This window comes from Pholis gunnellus, assembly GCF_910591455.1.
Source record: "Pholis gunnellus genome assembly, chromosome: 2".
NCBI lineage: Eukaryota > Metazoa > Chordata > Actinopteri > Perciformes > Pholidae > Pholis > Pholis gunnellus.
The window spans coordinates 21,264,565-21,283,097 of record NC_136536.1 but is presented as its reverse complement, the minus strand read 5'-3'; the positions used below and the strand labels follow the sequence as shown (position 1 = coordinate 21,283,097).

The window sequence follows — 18,533 nt, the reverse complement described above, 5'->3', positions numbered from 1 at the left end:
ATCCGGTCCTCAGATAGTTGGGACGGATTGCATCACCGTCTCTATACACCTCAGCTGTGTAAACTCTTATTATTGCCATAGCTCTCGCACTATCCTTTTCATTGGCAGTCGATAGCCTTGAGCCATCTGTCTTCAGTGTGACAAATGTCCATGTGTATATACAGTACAGGCTTTCTCCCTGGAAATGTAAAGCCAGCCAGATTTTGTTGTGTCTCGCCTCATGATTTAAACATTTAGTTTGTAGATCACTGTTTAAACAGCGGCCACACTCAATATGAAGATGCCATTTGCTGTTGGAAATAGCACTATATGCTATTTAATTCTTTTATGATGTTGGGAGACGGTCTCTACCCTGCGTTGTATCAACTTGGATAGCAGCACTCCAAAAGCACTCCATCCAGAACACTTATAGTCAGTGCATCGGGCTAAATAGGTGAGTTGTAGCAGATATCTTGATTTCCTTTCTTCAGTTTGGTACTGACGTCTAATTGCTTGCTTCAAATCAAGTGAAAACGTATACACATTGGGTGAGTCTCTGCTGTGTCCTCTGATTGGCCTGAGAGTCATCTTGAATGAATGAAATTCCATATGCAGAGAGCCTGATATAGCGTTCGTCATAGAGAGGAAGACACTTAGAATCATTCATCATGTATTTGATGTCAATGCCATGTTCTGACATTTTCAGCTGCCATAAATGTTGAATAATCTGTGGGAAACATCAGACGGACTCTGGTTTTATGTTGCTCTCAATGCAGAGCTGTAGAACAAAGCTACTGTAAAATATGACGTGGGTGACTGCATTCCCCCTTCTGTGGCCTGAGTAAGAAAGTGTGTATACGTGCCGAAATTTGTGTGTGCGTGATATGTTAATCCACAGCTTAACCCTTGTTGCCAAAAGGGGGGCTTTGGCTGCAAGCACTCCAGAGGGGACCAGTGTGTCACAGTCCAGTGTGTGTGTTTAGAGAGAGAGAGAGAGAGACACAATAACTTTCCTTTCATTCTCTCTCTCTCCCTTATTTATGGGAGTGAATGACACAATTTGCTTTGCCAAAATTATGCCAAACAATCGCATGACCAACAAGTCGTGCAGATACAATGAAATACCAATTTTGTGAAACGTAAAATTAAGCAAGAGAAAAGTAATAAAGGCATACTTGGCTTTTGATTCCTTTGAGCTCTCTCTTAACGGGTTTTGTGGCTAGAGGGAAGAAAACAGCTTTGGTCACTGGGTCCTCATTTGGCGCTCCAAATTCAAAACGAGGTTGGAGGAGAAGCGTCAAAGCAGTTTAAAAAGCAACACTAAGGCTTTTAGTGCAATTCAGCTATTTAAGACAACAGGTGTGCCTTGTTCTGCCAGGTCAGTGATTTGATTGGAAATGTGACTTCTACTCAGCATGGCTAGTGGGGCATCACATGTACACCCTCTAATGGTCTGCAGCCACAAACAAAAAGCTTGTTTTCACACCTGTACTCGGACCAAGGAAAGAATTGTTGCATTGTTCTGGGCCGCACTGACTTTTACATATGAACCAAATGAACATTAAGTCATACAGACTGACAGGTAACTCTTTAATTGGACAGTGTTGCCCATTGTCACCCTGCGTCATCAGAACCCGCATGAGGAAATCAAATTTCAGTGATGGCCCTTTAATGCTTCTGATGTCTATATGTATGTTATTTGATTAATAAGTGATTATAAGCATCATCAGTATTTAGACCGCAAATCAACCGCATGTTATAATGAATAATGGTAGAAACAGGAATGTACAAAAGCCCCTTTGCGTGCTTCTAGACGACCGGTGCGAACGCGTAGCGTAAACGTCGGCGAGCGCTCGAACACGCACGTGAATCGTATAGCTGTGGGATCTCTGTCATACACTTGTTTAACAGAGTTAATGAACTGACACAGTTGGATACAAGCACAGCAGTTTTATCAGCTTTTATAAAATATTCAAGCTGACTGGCTGATAAACATGGCCTTCGAGGACATGGCCTTCGCCTCCTGAAGATATTTCACCATCAGCGAATGGATTTATTAGTAGTATAGCGTTTTAAATCCTGCTTAAATCACATATCTGCTATCATAAATTCCTGTAGTTGGTTTGCGTGCTTTCAGACCACAAATGAACCGCACCAGAGTCCACTTGGAAGCAAACCTAGACCCTCCTTTTTCAAGCGGTCTTGGTTCGGTTGTTGGTCAGCACCAGGGTTCGGTCCGAACAAACCGTACCAATAGGGCAAATGGACTTGAGTTCACTTTTAACCGAACCAAACGGGTTAGGAGTGCACCATTAGCAGTGGACTCTTGCAGCAGGCCGTTCTGGAACTGGCCGACATTTAGATTGCATCGCATACCTGATGACCACTTAGCAAAGAAACTTTTGCATTTGCTAACTTGACAGGCTTTGGCCTAGCTGTGTAATTACAGATTGGGGCACGGAAACGCTCGTCTTTTTAGTCTCGATACATTTTGTGTGTGAGAGAGTGAGGGAGACAGCCCTCTTATTCAGAGTTGAAAGTAATGGAACAAGAGCGAGACGGAGACGGACGAGGCAGATACCCACGTCAAACCGCTCAGGTCAGTTTCCAAGGCATTTTAACAAGGCCAGCTGTCTCTTACAGACGTAGTCGAACTAGCCTTAATAGCCGGGCCTTTGTCAGATCCTTCCAGCCTGTGCCGGATGATACCAGCCTACGGAGATCACTCAGCGATAAGGCTGGAAACATTGACAAGCGGAGTCCAAGTTAAAAGGCAGACTACCTGGCCATTGTTTTGCTGTACGAGAGAAAAGCAAACCAAAGATATGGTGTGTGAGGCTCGCTGTATTTAGACCCAGGTGAATTTCAAAAGTACATTTCATGCCAGTAAACTTTCAACTGTTTGAGGGGAACAGTAAAAAGCAGCTTGTTTGGGATGAAAAGGGAAAGAGAGAGCGAGTGTGTGTGTTAAAGCAGCTTACCAAATGGACTCCGATGGTAAAATGAATCCCACAGCTCCTCCAAATGTATTCACACCCCGCTTTAATTCACAGCTGTAGGATAGAAAACCCTGAGATACTGTACAGTATTTGTTACACAATGTGTCAGACTGTTAACCCGTTAACACCGTTTCTGAGCAGCAAAACACCAAAGACGAACTCTTTACAGAAACCCATTTTAATGTAATGGAAATGTTCCTACTTGACGCCCCGATAGCCGAGCGGTTGCGGTTAGGGTTAGTGCGCATACCACATGGGCGCAATTAACCCTGAGCAGCGAGTCCCCTGGACCATTTGCTGCATGTCTAGGGGCGGCTGTGCCTAAGTGGGTGGTGCAGCGTTCTTTAACCAAGAGGTTGGCGGTTCGATCACCGGCTTCTACTCTAATCAAACCCCAAGTTGGTCCCCGGACTCTTCACAAAAATCTAGGTCTAATTTCATGCATGCACCTGTACGTATATGACGACCGTAATTCAAGTTCAAGTCGTAGCAACGATGCAAGTTCATTAGAGCTAACTAAAAGAAACTGCAAAAGGAGTGACAAAAGTGCGAGGCATTGGGAGAATTGAAGTACCCTACATCCACTTCAATGTTTACGAGAGACACAGTGAAGTCTGAGTACTAGCATAGAGAGGAGCCTCTCTACCCGGCTGTGATAGGAATGGAGGGATGGGAGAGTACGAGTGAAGGAGTGTGGAGATACAAGATAGGGGAGAAGAGGATGTGTGTCCTCAGTCAATTGAAAAGCTGTCAGGGTGCAGGTGCATACAAGCAAGAGATTAGAGGCAACTCTGTCTGTCTAGCTGTTTTCCTCTTCACCTCTCCTGCCCACCTTCTCCCTTGCTGTCATCTCTCTTTTTCTCTTTACTTCACCAACGCACCATTATTAATCAAGCTGGTAATGGCAAAGCAGTCAGTTCAGGAGTTCTGACCCTCCGACACGTCAAATGCCATTTCTTGCCTCAACAGATAAGGATGGACCTGTTTTGCTCACAGTCTCTCGTTCTCTCTTCAAAGCTTTCCCTCTTCACCAGGAATGAAACATTTTCTCATCATATGGGACCTATCCAAGTTTAAGCAAATTCGTGGAAAGTTGCAATAAACAATGCTAAATATGTACATTTCCGTGAGCTGGATTCAAGCTAATGGCAAAGCTTTAAATAAAGTAATGAATTTGTAAGATTTAAAAGGTGCTTGTTGGCTTTTTATTTTTTTTAGCGGAACCAGGCTAGCTGTTTCCCCTTACTTCCAGTCTTTATGCTAAGCTAAGCTAATCCCTTATTGGTTCCAGCTTCATATTTACTGCACAGACATTAGTGGTTTCAATCTTATCATGAAACTCGTGGGGAAAAAAAGCCAAATAAGCACAACTCCTGAAATGTTGAACTAGATTGTTTTTTCCATTGATCTTGGATCAACAAATGCGGTTTTATTTCCTTTCCGTCGGCCTGAGTTTTTCACGTACACTTCCAATCATGGAATCCAGTACCTCTATCTTCAAAGCCCAAGCGACAACAGCAACAACAGCAACCTCCTTGACAAAAGGGCTTAGACACGGACTTCACAAGAGTTGTAAGGTGAGAAAGAGAGCAGAGTGTTTAACAGAATATCAAACCTGATGTTGATCCTACAAGAGTAGGCTCAAGTCTTTCAAGGCGAAGAGAACCGCCAGACTCCAGGAACAGAAGGCAGAGAAAGACAGGCAAAATGCTGAGGTTTAATGGTTGGGGACATGAGCATGATGTAGATGCCTGGTCTGAGAAACGCCCACTACCTAATATGAAGACATTTCCTGCAGGACTTTTACTTCTTGGAGAAAGTCAGTATGCAGACAAAATTAGAGATTAACTGACGCATCTTAGAAACCGCTCTCATTTTCATTGCTCTCAGATTTTTATGCACCCACAACCTTGATTTTTTTTTTGCTGATTTAAAGAAATATATATAAATCTGTATTATCCTAGTAATGAAAGAATATGTCATTCAGCTGTATTTTATGTTATTGGAATGGCAAACTTGAAATTAAACCTCACTACTCAAGGACTCCAGAAGTTTTTATGATGAAACTTACTGCACTAAACAGAGATTCATCTGAGCAGAGAACTGTGGTTCAATCGGCCATTATACCCCAAAATGAATATTTGTGCATTAAGTTGCTCACCATTTGTCACCTTGAGTTCTTTAAATAACATGTTGTATCACGCAACTCATGCTGTATGATCCGAGTCTCATTTATCCAGTGGTATCCTCAGTCCTTCCTAAACACATGCATATGCGCTAAAACCTTCCTATTTAAAACACTTACGCTTGGGCAGGCGCATTTCTTCAACAATCCAAGCGTTCATCTGATCTACATCACGCTTGGCGGGTTTATTGCTGGGGATTGCCAAGGACGTGCTGAGTCAAATATGGTGCAATTTGGACACGTCAACATCAATAAAATTTGAATAAACAAGCGATGGCGCTCTGTACGGGGGGGTGGGGCTTAGGGGCTCTGCGGACTGAGTCGTGCATGTCATCCTCAGTGGGGCTTTACAGGTCTGGATATACTCACGTTACAACCAAACTCCACTTCCCCTGGAGACAAGGAGCGATGAGCGATGAGCAGCAATACCGAGAGCCAAGGAATCGGCACATGCTCCAAACAGCCACGCCCAAAGCAGTTAATAAATTTATCATGATACTGTCATGATGCAGAAATATTGTTACTTCTTAGGCTGAAAATGTGGAGATTGAAGATGTGAAAGCGCATAGCGCACTGGTCGGGATTGGTTGATGAAACTAGGGTTTTAATTCAATTGGATTGCAGTTCATCATCAGGTTTCCGTCATAAGACGAAGCAAGCCATAAGTGAGTTTAAAAGTTGTGTTAATAACCTTAATTGCCCTTTCTCCCCAGAAAATCTGACTTTTGCACTTCACAGAAAAGTAGCTGCCAGAATGCGGCAGGTAGTCGGCTATTTGGGTTCCACTCGGGGAAGTGCCTGTACTGCGATTGGGGAGTTTATTTGTTTCCACCTCTAATGTTTAAACACACAATGAAAGACGCAGTTGTTGTCATTGGAATGCACAGCCAGGCACTGTAAAAAAGAAAAAGTCGAGGAGACTCTATATTCATACCGTGTCAATGTGTCGACACACAAACACGATGTGCAGACTTTCACAGAAGTTTTTTTTTGTAGCCTTCAAGTCAGTCACAATATTGGATTCCCTTTATTTTTCCTCCTCGGGCGCTGCTTCCCGTGAGATGTGAACACGATTTACTAATTGGTTGCCTGAAACACAGCACAGATACCAATACTTTGTAGTTGACAGGATAGAAGTAACATGGCATGTAGGACAAACAATGCCTCATATGTATAGCCAAAGCCATTAAGGAGAGCACAAAAAGAACCATCAGTCTAACTCTGAGAGATGCATGGTTTAGAGGCGATAAAGGCATCTTCCTTATCAGACTCCAAGCTTTTGCCAGAGGCTTTTGTAGTTGGTGTTGTGTTTTGTGTCTTTTTTCCATTTTCCAATTCCTCCCCTTTCATGTCGCTCCCTCTCTTTTGTCTTGGTAAGCTGGTCGGCGTGGTCCAGAAGTCTGAGGCCTCTGTGTTTCCGTACGCCTCCGCCGCCGGAGATTAAAAATAATGGGCAGCACCATTAATTAAGCAACTAATCTGACTGTTTATGTTTTGTCACATTTACCGCTCACTGATGCGTGGAGAACTGTCCCCCAAAAAATGTTTGCTCCCACACACGCATTAAAATGCTGTCACAGCACGTACGCACATTAAAAACAACCCCATACGTGGCTGGACGGGCTGTCAGGGACGCTGCTTTGCTGCCCGTTCCAGCTAAACCCCCCCCACACACACCTTTCTTTCTCTACATTTATTTTTGTAAGCGGCTCAGTTAATATTGTTGATTTAAGACCTCACCTTCAATTTGGTGTAGCATTTGGACAGAGCTTTAGCTTTTGCCGCGGCTGAGCCAATTTTCTGCTTCAAGCGCCTTTAATAAACCACGCAGCGCTATCAGGAGGCTTTGGCTCTCCTGATGAAGGCCATTTATTTCAAATTAAAGGAGAGTTCCTTATCTTCGGCGGCCTCAAACGCCGAGAGAGATAAAGATGGCGAGCTTTGTGGTCGTCCTCACTGTGTTGTTAATGCGATGAGAGAGAGAGAGAGAAAAGGAGGGGGTGGGTGAGTGGGAGGCGTAAGAAAGGAGATGTGAGTTGGAGAGAAGAAAGAGAATAAAAGTGGGAAAAGGCAGATTAAACAGGCAAGATACAGCATTGGAGGTGGGGAGGGGGGGGGGGGGCACAGAGTAATCTGATAGGTTGTCATCTTTTTAAAATGGGTCTCGTGAGAGAGCCCCAAAATACCGCTTCATTCCTTCCCTTTCACCGTTTTATCTCCCTTCCTTCCTTTATATGTTTTTCTATCCATCTCTGTTCATTTTCCTCTTTAACCTCCATCACCCATGGCCAGAAAAACTCAGTCTTTGCATCCATGATACCGATGATAAAGTGTGTGTGAGCGCCCGTGTGGATGCGGATACACTGTAATTGAAATGCGGGGGTCAGCTCTCCTTCATGAATCAAAGCCAAAAAGACCCTGTAATATGGCTTTCAATTAAATCTGGTGTTAAACGCTCCTCACAGAGAGGGTGCGCAAGCACAGCGCAGAGGGGATCGACGTGTCGGCGTGTAGGGAGGTGTGTGTGCGTGTGTGCGCAAGTTTGTGGCGCTTTCATGTTTACGGTGTAATACACGTGTGTGTGTGTGTGTGTGTGTGTGTGTGTGTGTGTGTGTGTGTGTGTGTGTGTGTACGTTTGTGCGCATCCCTTACTATACCTGCGTAGGCGTGCTTAACTCGCTTGTCTCTGCTTCAATCAGTCAGAATCCATTACAGCGAGGCACTCAGGCAGCGAGCCTGTCATAGTTAACAATCGCACAGATAGACAGCCAAAGACCAATTATAACACAGCCCACATATCAAATTAAGCACGGCTCATTCAGTCGCTCAGAGCACACTTTTCTGCTGTATTTGATCAGGATGATCCTACCCACACAATTAAGAGCGATTTGGCGCTAATTGCACGACTTGCGATGAGGCACGTACGAAACACACCATAGGTTGTTGAACAGGTTGCAGTGGATGGTGCTGTTAATTGTTTTCCATCTTTGCATTGCCTCAATTAGTCAGACTTATCCTTGTGTGTGTTTGTTTTCTTTCTTTCTTTTTTTTCTTCTTTGTCTTCTTTTTGAATAATTTTTTATTTTGTTCAGCTAAGACAAGCATGAAGTCAGAGGAAGCTGTGAACTGGACCAGCCACACAGATCTTTTAAAGTCATATATTAATGCACATTTCAGTGGCCATTCTCAAATTTGTACCATATACATACGCACCATAATTAGAAAGTATCCCAATAGGAAATGGGGAAACTCGAATATACTCTGGATTACATTTTTTGACAGTGTATAAACAGTCACGTTGACATCAAATCACTGAATCAAGGCTCTTTGTAATCAAACATACTTCTTAATGAATGGCTTAACGAATTAGCAATGTTTTTAAGCACAAGATAATTAGTTTTTGTTTAATTCATCTGATATAGTCATTTTTGGCCCACTCGAGTGCAGTGGAAACGGGCCATGAACGCAACACTGACATATCACCTCCTTTTAAGTTAATATGGCCAACTTGTTAGGAAACAGTTGATAATTTACACATCCAACAGTTACGGCACAACATTATCATCCATTTAGAGTTGTTGTCACCTGAGGAATGTATACATGTTTAAGATGAACTCACCTTTTAAACTCTGGTCGCCATTTCGGACTCTCATTGGTCTCCAGCAACGACTGAGGGAGATATCTGGCTCCTGGTCTCCTAAATGTCTTCTCACTGTGCTCACCAGCTAGTCGCTGACTTCGTCTGTCGGCTGTTACTGAGCAGGCCGGTTAAAGTCGGTTCTCAAAAGTTTTTTGCTGAGGGAAACACTATGAGAGAGTTTCTTATGCATGTATCTGATCCATTGTTCCATACAACAACATAGATTATAGCCTTTAAAGAACTCACTTTTTTGTCACAACCATTAAAAATCCTGAACAAATCCAAGCCGAAGTGATGTATGAAACCCTGATCGACAGAACATCCACAAAGAGTGGATGTGACGCATCTGGTCCAATGTTCAGGCTTTAGATGTTGATCCTCATCTGTTTGGTTTCATCCATTTGAAAGTGAATCTAGCTTTTCAGGCTCCGTTATTTTTCTGCCGGCCCAAATTTAAACCGTCGGTGAGAAAAAAGGGGATCAAACGTTCTTTTTGTTGTTGTTGTTTTTTCACCTCAATAATTCCATCCTTCTGTGTTTGTGTGTTTTGCAGGTCTCGCAATACCGACCCGGTGTGTCTTGGCCTACAGGCTCAGATCTTATCTTGCTACAGGGACAACAGAGACCAGACCCTAAGGTGTTCAGACCTGGCCAAAGAATACATGCGGTGTATCAACGCTGCAAAGAAGGTGAGAGCTTCAACACAACAAGGCTCAATACAACAATTGTGCCAATCCTAGATCATACCTTAATTATGAGGATCGCTTTCTAAAGCCATATCAATAGCAACTTTCAACCAAAAAGAATAAATACATAGTTATTATAATAAGACTCATAATATTTTATTAAATTGTACTTCACATGGCCCTTCAAAGAAGCAGGGGGGACATAACAATTCAGTCTGAGTCGTGTCTTTTGAAGTTTCCCACGGAGAGAGATGATATTTTCAGAGCAGCACACTGTCTGATGTAAAAGAAAGAAATTCAATTTTTCTCACGATTATTCAGGTGGGAGGGGGGAGGGGGGGGGGGGGGGGGGGTGGGGGGTTTAAAGACCCCCCCCAAAAAAATCAGATTGATCGGAGTTTGAGTGCTGTCACTTTAGGTTTTAACACAGAGGAAAGTCTTGTCATTAGAAACGGCTTTCAGAGTGAGCGTCTGATGTTAAAAGTATGAAATCCAAGTTCTTCGGCGCTACCAAACTTGTTTTCCTATTTATGCTGAAAATGACACCGTTTCAAAGGCAAACACAGTTCGGGTTGCTGTGACATAAGTCCTCTGTAGCAGTTCAGCTCGTCACCGCAGCCTTCGCCCTTTCAGTTCTAATTTTAGGTAGTTTACAGACACACAATCATTGAAAGTGAGTGAGAAAGGAGAAAACAAAAAGGCAGGTTGTCATCGGAAAAAACAAGCAGTAAAACTCGACATTTTCCCTGACAACATTCATTTTGATATTTTCTGAATACGAACAAAGTGAAACACTGCCGGAATAGAAGAAAAATATGAAGCGGTTCACCTAATGTCCAGTAAAGCAGACAGGGTCGTCCAGTCAGACGCAGCGATGATGTGTGCAGTCTCATCATTAGAACTCTAGGAGAGTTTAACAGAAGCCTTGCACTGTGGACTGTAACTGTGTTTGAATAACCCAAAGGCTTCTTTTTATGTTTATGTGTGTTAGACTTTTGCATTTTTTAAGTTTTGAAAACTCAACTACTAACCCGTGTCTCTCATCAAAGCAAATATTTATATGATGCTGATGATATAATCCATTTCTTTCACTGTATCTTTGGTGTCATTTTAGCTGCAAAGTGAGTTTTAAAATCTGCAGTGTTGTTTTGCTGTTTCACCTTGTAAATAGCACAACACAATGACATGAAGCTATTTCCAGGCAGACAGGAATTATACTTATTCTGTGTTGTTACATTAAGCTGTGTGAGTTATTGGAGACTGATACATGGAGTCTTAAAACTGACAAAAGGTAGAAGGAGGTTATCCGACAAGTTGAAAATATGGATTGTGAAAAGGAACACACAGCTTTATGCTTTTCATTAAGCTCAATAAGTTTGGAAAATAGTTTAAAACCTATACATTATTTGTTTTATACTATGTGTTTAGCTTCCAGCTCATTTTGCGTTCAGTTTTTTTTACTTTCCTATTTCACATCCGGTCTATTTTTTTCACCAGAAAAGGGGAAACTATGGAGTAAAACAAAGTGAGGTGAAAACCTGTAGATTTTGTTTCCTACGCCATTTAAATTATTCAACAAACAGTGTTTATTTCTTTGGATTTACTCATAATTTTGACTTGTCTGATAATATTTTACTACATGTTGACAGTCATGGGGCTCCATATTTTTTTATATTCAACTTTTATTTCAGACTCATGAGTCCAAATAGCAAAAAAATAAAACAAAAACACAAATACAAATACAATATATAAAATACTATACAAGAGGAGGACACCAAGACACAGGTGATATAGGTCCATAGACGAAGCAGCAAACTTCATGACATTTTAATAGAGTGATCTGGGTCTCATGTCGTCTTCTGACGCAATATTAATTAAGTTGATGTCGGTATGTCTTCATCCATCTGAGTCAAGAAATCCGGCCTTTTTAAAAACCACTGCTCACTCAGAAAAGTTTAGCCTTTGTACTTTCGCTTTCAGCATTCCACATTCCTCAATTGGATCCACTGCTGTATTATTCAAAAGCGAAGACGAGCTCCTCTCCTCAAGTATGTGCATCACTGCAGCAGTTTTAAGTTACAAATTCAGAGAAAGTTAGAGAGGCAAATGTGCGCGAGTGGAGTACTGGAAGCTCGCCCTTCCAAAAGTTTGTACAGTAGAGGCATTTGAAGGTGTAGCTGCTCATCATGCACCCGGACAACGTATTACTCTGCCTCATGGTGCTCTCTGCTCACATCTCCTCTGCGCTGCTCAGGGGCACTGAGGCTTCCCCCTGGCATACAGTAATACAGCATGTGATAATCAGCTCACTGAAACTTGATTCCTCCGCTCTTGTGCTGGTGCAGTGTGTGTGTGTGTGTGGGTGTGTGTGTGTGTGTGTGTGTGTGGCTGCCTATACGTGTGTGCACTTTCAATCGCATCTGTAGCTTTGTCTCTGTCTGAAACCCATGCAGACACAAACACACTTTTATATACATACAGCTAAGCCGACGTTTGTTTTCTTGTATTTCTACACTTATGAGATGTCAAATGTCCGGTGTGTGCGTGTGTGTGTGCGTGCATGCGTGCGTGCGTGCGTGCATGCGTGCGTACGTGCGCCTGTGAGTGTGTAAGATCTTCTTTATCATATTAGCTGGTGAGATAACGAGGAGTGAAGTGAAGACTCTTTGAAGGCTGTATTTAAAAGAGCACAGCAGATCATACACAATGTGTGTGTGTGTGTGTGTGTGTGTGTGTGTGTGTGTGTGTGTGTGTGTGTGTGTGTGTGTGTGTGTGTGTGTGTGTGTGTGTGTGTGTGTGTGTGTGTGTGTGTAGGTGTGTGTGTGTGTAGGTGTGTGTGTGTGTGTGTGTGTGTGTGTGTGTGTGTGTGTGTGTGTGTGTGTGTGTATAGCTCTACATTGCAGTCTGCTTTAACCTACACATCAAGGTCTTTCCTGCTGATTAGCCCCCGAGGCATCTCCCTGGCTTTCTTCCAAGTTGAAAGTTTATAAAGTTCTTCTTCCATTATGTGTCTTTAGAAGCTATCACCATTTGGTTATCACTGATGACTTGTTGGTTTTCTTTTACGGAGCACATTGTGAACTTACTTAATGTAGTACGGCCTGACACACCGTGAAAAAAAAAAGAAATGTTCCAACTCATCATATTGAACAAAATAACCGTGTAGAGCCAGCAGACTTAAATTAAATATAAATGGCATTACCATTATTGCTTGGCTTCAAAATAAAATTTAAAATTATTATATCAGGACATTATAATATATATACAGGACTGTCTCAGAAAATTAGAATATTGTGATAATCCCCATACGTGTGATTTAGTTTACTGAACCAAGCTGAGTGTTTTTCAAGGCTCAGGAAACCCTTGCAGGTGTTTCGAGTTAATTAGACGATTCAAGTGATTAGTTGAATACCCTACTAGTATACTTTTTCATGATATTCTAATATTTAGAGATAGGATATTTGAGTTTTCTTAAGCTGTAAGCCATAATCAGCAATATTAAAAGAATGAAAGGCTTGCAATATTTCAGTTGATTTGTAATGAATCCAGAATGCATGACATTTTTGTTTTTTTAATTGCATTACACAAAATAAAGAACTTTATCACAATATTCTAATTTTCTGAGACAGTCCTGTATAATTGCAGCTTTCTAATTATGGTAGCATTGACCAACTAAGTAACTAAGTCACATCTGACAATGGTAACAAAAAGAAAATGAAATGCCGCCCACACCGGAGGGGAAAACAGTTCATCGCTCTCCATGGACTTTGTATTGCGTGAAGGTGCCTCCTTGTCATTTTCAACAGAAAAATGCCCAAAAGCTGCTTTGTAGTGGGATGCACACAAGGCAAAGAACCCATAAATAAGTTTTTGTATGACGCAGAACCGAAAAACTAAGGCGACAGGCTAGGGATGCTTCAAACAAACATTTTCAGTCCTGATACCAGTACCTGGGCTTTGGGTATCAGCTGATAAGAGTACCGATCTGATACCAGTATTTAATTAATAAGCTGTATGCCTCACTGTCTTAAAGAGACAGGCATCATTTTTATGTTTTAGGCAAAATTAGAATTGACTTTGCTTTCCTAACTTTGTAAAACTAAATGTAACAAATAAACTTAAATACGAAATAGTTTTTTATTTAAATAAGGGATGCATCTTAAAATAAAGTAGAAAAATGTATTTCACTGAATTGCCCTGCAACATTGCATTCAGTTCATTGAGGTGTGAAGTGACGATTTTATATTTTTCTCATCTTGTAAAAAGATAAATTATTAAGATTTAGATATTAAGATACATTTGTGTGCATGGACTTTTTCTGTGGTTATTGAAACCACTTGTTTCCGCTCTATTCCTCTCTGTTAACATCATTGTTGGACAGTGAATTCATGTGTTAGGATTCTGATCATATTGGGCTCTTAGATTGTTTGTTTTCTGTGGGTACGTTGGCTAAAAAGAGTTTTGCTTTGTCTCGTAGTGGCGCTTCACATTACCGCCTTTAATTATCGCCACGGTCTCTGAACATATGAGACATACTGGTTTTAAACTTCCCGTGGGGAGAATTAACATACAAGAATCTGTCCATTATTGGTTGAAGACTCTGGTCTCTCTGACCACTTTCCTCTTTTTGGAGATCCTAATGTGAAATAACTTCTGTGACTCACGTAGTTCTCTTATTCTTCGTTCTCTTTCCTCGTCTCTCCCGTGTGTCTAAATCTCACTGGAGTCGGGAAACTTGTCCGGACCACGGTTCAGCTATTAGTGACCCCTGTGCTAAGCTAAAGATTTAAAAAGTATATTTTCTGCCTTCTGCTAGCTAGCTAGATTGAAAATAGAGCTAAGTAGCTAGCTGCTAGCATAGAACAAGGAGAACGGGAAGTGCCTTTGGAATAACATTTCAGTTTAACATACCAGACAAACTGTAAAGTCTACTGACAAAAGTGTTCTCTTCTTTTTTTTTTTTTCTTCTTTTTTTTTAAATAGCACCTTGTTGACTTTCTATTAAATCCGTCACCTAGCCTGACAGCTGTGAGCACAAATAATAACCATATTCGTTCACGTTCATAATTTTTGGCCGACTTGGCAACTTTCTCACTAGATTTAGCGACGTTTGGAGCTAGAGCGGTTAGCTACTTTCATTGGAAAAGAGTTGGTGTTTTTGGTTGGATACTTTCAAAATCTAGCTTACTCTTGCTGGTTTCTCCAATGTTGTCTACTAATTAAAGACGAATCAGTAACCGAGAAGTCATTTTTTGGGTTGTTCACTGAGCTTAATAGTTTCTTGTGTGCTTAAGTTTGAATCCAGCACTAGAGCATCACACCTTTTACGTTTCCTTTCTGTGTTGTACAACAGAGAAATGCAGCAAAAGAAGTGATTACATTTTTATCATTTAAAAAATGTTTGAGTCCAACAAACCTTGGGGAAATATTTTGTACTTCTTTATAATGCATATTAAATGAGTGCATCATAAAGAAAGTCAGTGTGCTTTGAGCTTGGGGAAAATTTGATTTAATCTCTGTTTTCCTCCTATTTATAAGATGTCTTCTGTATTACGAATTTAAGTGTTAATCCCTTCAATTGGCCTACTGCTTATTTAATTAATCAAAACGTAAGAATGAAATGGAAAGCTTCTGATGGGAGAAAGCAAAACAAATGATGTCCCTTCATTCCTCAGCTTTTTAAACGAGCGAGAAATGACATTATTGTGGACTAAATGTGGTCCAGTTTTGTTTGTTTTGTCTTTCCCGACTCGACAGAAGCGACTGTGATGTGTTTTGATCAGTGTCACAGCGGGTCAGCGGACAGGCCTGCATATCACAGACGTCTTCCTGCTGGGTTACACTGCCGTCTTTGTGCGCGCTTGTGTCCATGCGTGTGCGTCTGATGGCAAATGAGGGGAGGATCCCACAGAGCCCGCAGAGACTGAGCAGACGACTTCTAGTCATTATCCTCTGGGAGGCTGAGCCTGACGTGGGCAACGCTACATGTAACGCATACACACCGTCCAGACGCTCGGTGGGATTCTCCAGGCATTTATCTGCCCTCTCAGATGTGAACACACGCACACACCGACTATATGCCCGGCAGGATTCTGCAGTCATTTAGTGCCAATCTCAGAGAAAAGCCTGGCTCTGATGCTGATCGGCTCCCAGTGAAGAGAAGGGGAGAAGAGAGAGAAACGGTGACGGCGAGGTATAAAGAGAGATTTGGAGAGGATGGAGAAAACACCTGAGCGGAGAGGAGACAGAGCAGGTGAAGGATATACAGGGAAACGGATGAGTGCTACAAGCGGCATCTCCGAAACACAGACGTATACTGTATGTGGAATTACAGCGAGGTCAGGATCTAGCCAGCTGTACAGTTGAAACCTCAGAAACTTTAAACGTTATTTTCCCCTTCAGCAAGGCCAACTACACACACACACACACACACACACACACACACACAATCACGCATATATATCCGATGCCCTGCTGTGGAGTACAGACATGCCAGGCTTTGGGGTCTAATACCAAGGGAGTTACTCCTCAAGTTAAAAGCTGCCTGTCAGACGAGAGAGGCAGAGAAACTGAAGCAACCAGAGAGAAAAGTGCTGGGCAGCAGCAGGTTGATTGAAAAGGAGATTTGAAAGCATGTGTTTTCAATAGGGGTGAGCCTGAATAGTCGACTATTCAACATGGCCAAAATCAAAGAATGAACCTCCATTTATTATTCAGAGCCCTAACATAAGAACGTAGCGCTATCAGAGGCTGGATATATTTTGAATTTATGAGCGATTCTCTAAAATCAGCCCTTTCCTGTTGTTTCCCTTCTGTCTGTTGATTGCTTCAATTTGGGTCAATGGAATTAGGACCCGCTCTGGTCCCGCCAATGTCAACGCAGATTAGTTGTTCACAAATGAAGCCTTATCGGGGAAATCGGCGCGGGACGCCATTAGTTTTGAGCCCTCGCTCACAACGAGGTCTGTAGATCATATTAAGTTTACAGGTGATGAATTCTGGAGAGGGAAATTCTGTTGAGTTTTTCAAATGCATTTTAGATTGGATTAGATTATTCATTCTAGATCAATAAATAGCACTACAGGTAAAATGAAAAACATAAAAAAAAAATATTTTTAGGGTAAACTGTTGTAGAAATAATGAGGCTGAATATTGTTTTTGTTGCTCCGGAGCGCATGTGTGTTATCTGTTTTATTGATTTATTACAAATTTACACTTGTGTTTAGTAGTCTCGCCTTATGTGCTCCCGTAAACTGTCCAAGTTGCTGAACTCCCCGGTCCCTGACAGCCTCAACGAGATGCAATAGGGAGTAGGAGGACTTTCTGATGAGATGTCAGCTTTGTCAGCTATCACACTCTAACCCATTCTCCAAAAGTACCCGGTGCATTAAGATTGACTGTCCCTCTCCTGCGTGTCAGGCATTCATTTACACCTTTTAATTCCCCCCTCTTGTACTTAGCTAATGATTCAGCTTGTTGGACTGTTCGGCCGTTGACAGTCATTACCATCCGGGGCTGCTACGAATAGCGGAGGAGTTTCGACTGACGACATGTCACGTCTGCTGTCCTTCAGATGCCACTTAACAGATTTATTAAGTGCTGTGTTAAGACGGAGCTTTACTCAAGAGTGGTAGAATTTTCTCCCTAATCACAGTTAAAATCCGGCTAAACCTTACATTAGAAAAGAAAAGGTTATGAGCCACTACCTGTATAAAAGCACAAAAAACAATCTGACAGCCTTGCAGCGAAGCTTTTGTGAAGGTTCTAGGTTTTAAATCCATTATGTTTCATAAATGTAAATGTCATTGTAAAGATGACACCGGGCAAACTTTTTAGTTGCCGTTTGGTAGGCGGAACAAAACGACAGAAAAAGTAGCTCTAATTGATTATCTTTGGAACATCTCCGATGTCGGTGGTATCGACGGATGTACTGCATTGCAATTATGTGCTGAGAAGTGTTTTGCAATATTCTGTCCCTCTCACTTATGTAAATGGGGGGGGTGGCCGTGCATTTGAGCAGGGCAGTTTTGTAGTGTATGCAGAGGAGCTTTCCTGAGACCCACGGAGGGATGGATTGGAAATCTTTTTCGGAGCGCTGTTGTGATTTGAAATGGCCAGCCTGTTGTCCAGGAGGCCGTGTGCTGTTACCGAGGCATGCTTAGTGCGCAAGTATGATTCCCAGTGGAAAGGCGCACCAGAAGATAAGGGAAGAGAGAAAATAGTTTCATCAAGCTTTGATAAGCCCACTCTCAGAGGAAAACCCCATTGACAATACTGATAATACATCTGTATCTGTTGCCAATCTGTATGCAAACTGACTCTCACAGAGCCAGTGAATCACAGCAGTATAAAACCTGCTATTGATTTCTCTTTTCTTTCTCTTACCTTCAGTTTTATTGTTGATTGAACGGGAGTCATGCCGGTACAAAGATCACAGCAGGTCAGCTTCTCTGCCGGCAGATAAAAATGTAGACAAACAAACTGAAGGAAGAAATACAAAGACAAGGCTTTGAAGAACTTGTTGTAGATAACCAGAGATCTAGAAAGTGTTACATAGAGGTGGTAGATATGAAAGGCCGATAAGACATGAACGGAAAGGCCTTGAGAAACACTGGACATAGAAAGAGAAAAAATAGATAGGAAGCAGGGGAAGGGAGCACTAAAGCGTGACAAGAAACGATTAGGTCCGAAGAGAAGGCTGAGATTAAATGTCGACTGGCAGAAGCTGTTGATCAGTTTATGTGAAACAAATAATGGAGCGGACTTCCTTCTACTGGCCGAATGAAAGGAAAAAGGAGAGATGAACCTTGTGATGAGCACTGATGGGGAAAAGCTGAGAAGAAATTACTAGACAATAAACCGGAGGAATGAATGCGAGGAAGGAAGAGGAGAAAAATATGAGGGGAAGAAAAGCAGTTGGGCTTTGAAAAACAGCAATTGGAGGAAATGGGGAGATGTGAGGAGAAAGTGATGAAGAGGAGGAGGTGGACAGTTGAAGAACAGAGGTGGAGGCAGACGAGGGATGATGGGGAAAAATATGGAGG

General features: G+C 42.0%; 1 protein-coding gene across 1 annotated transcript in view; it reads left to right on the top strand.

The window, feature by feature from the left end:
- The window catches only part of LOC306709484 (MICOS complex subunit mic25a-like), an 80,545-nt gene that overhangs the window by 47,165 nt on the left and 14,847 nt on the right, over positions 1–18,533 (top strand). Inside the window, exon 7 of the mRNA XM_079177658.1 lies at positions 9,357–9,492. Coding sequence (XP_079033784.1) covers positions 9,357–9,492 — 136 coding nt within the window. The remainder of the gene's footprint in view (positions 1–9,356; positions 9,493–18,533) is intronic.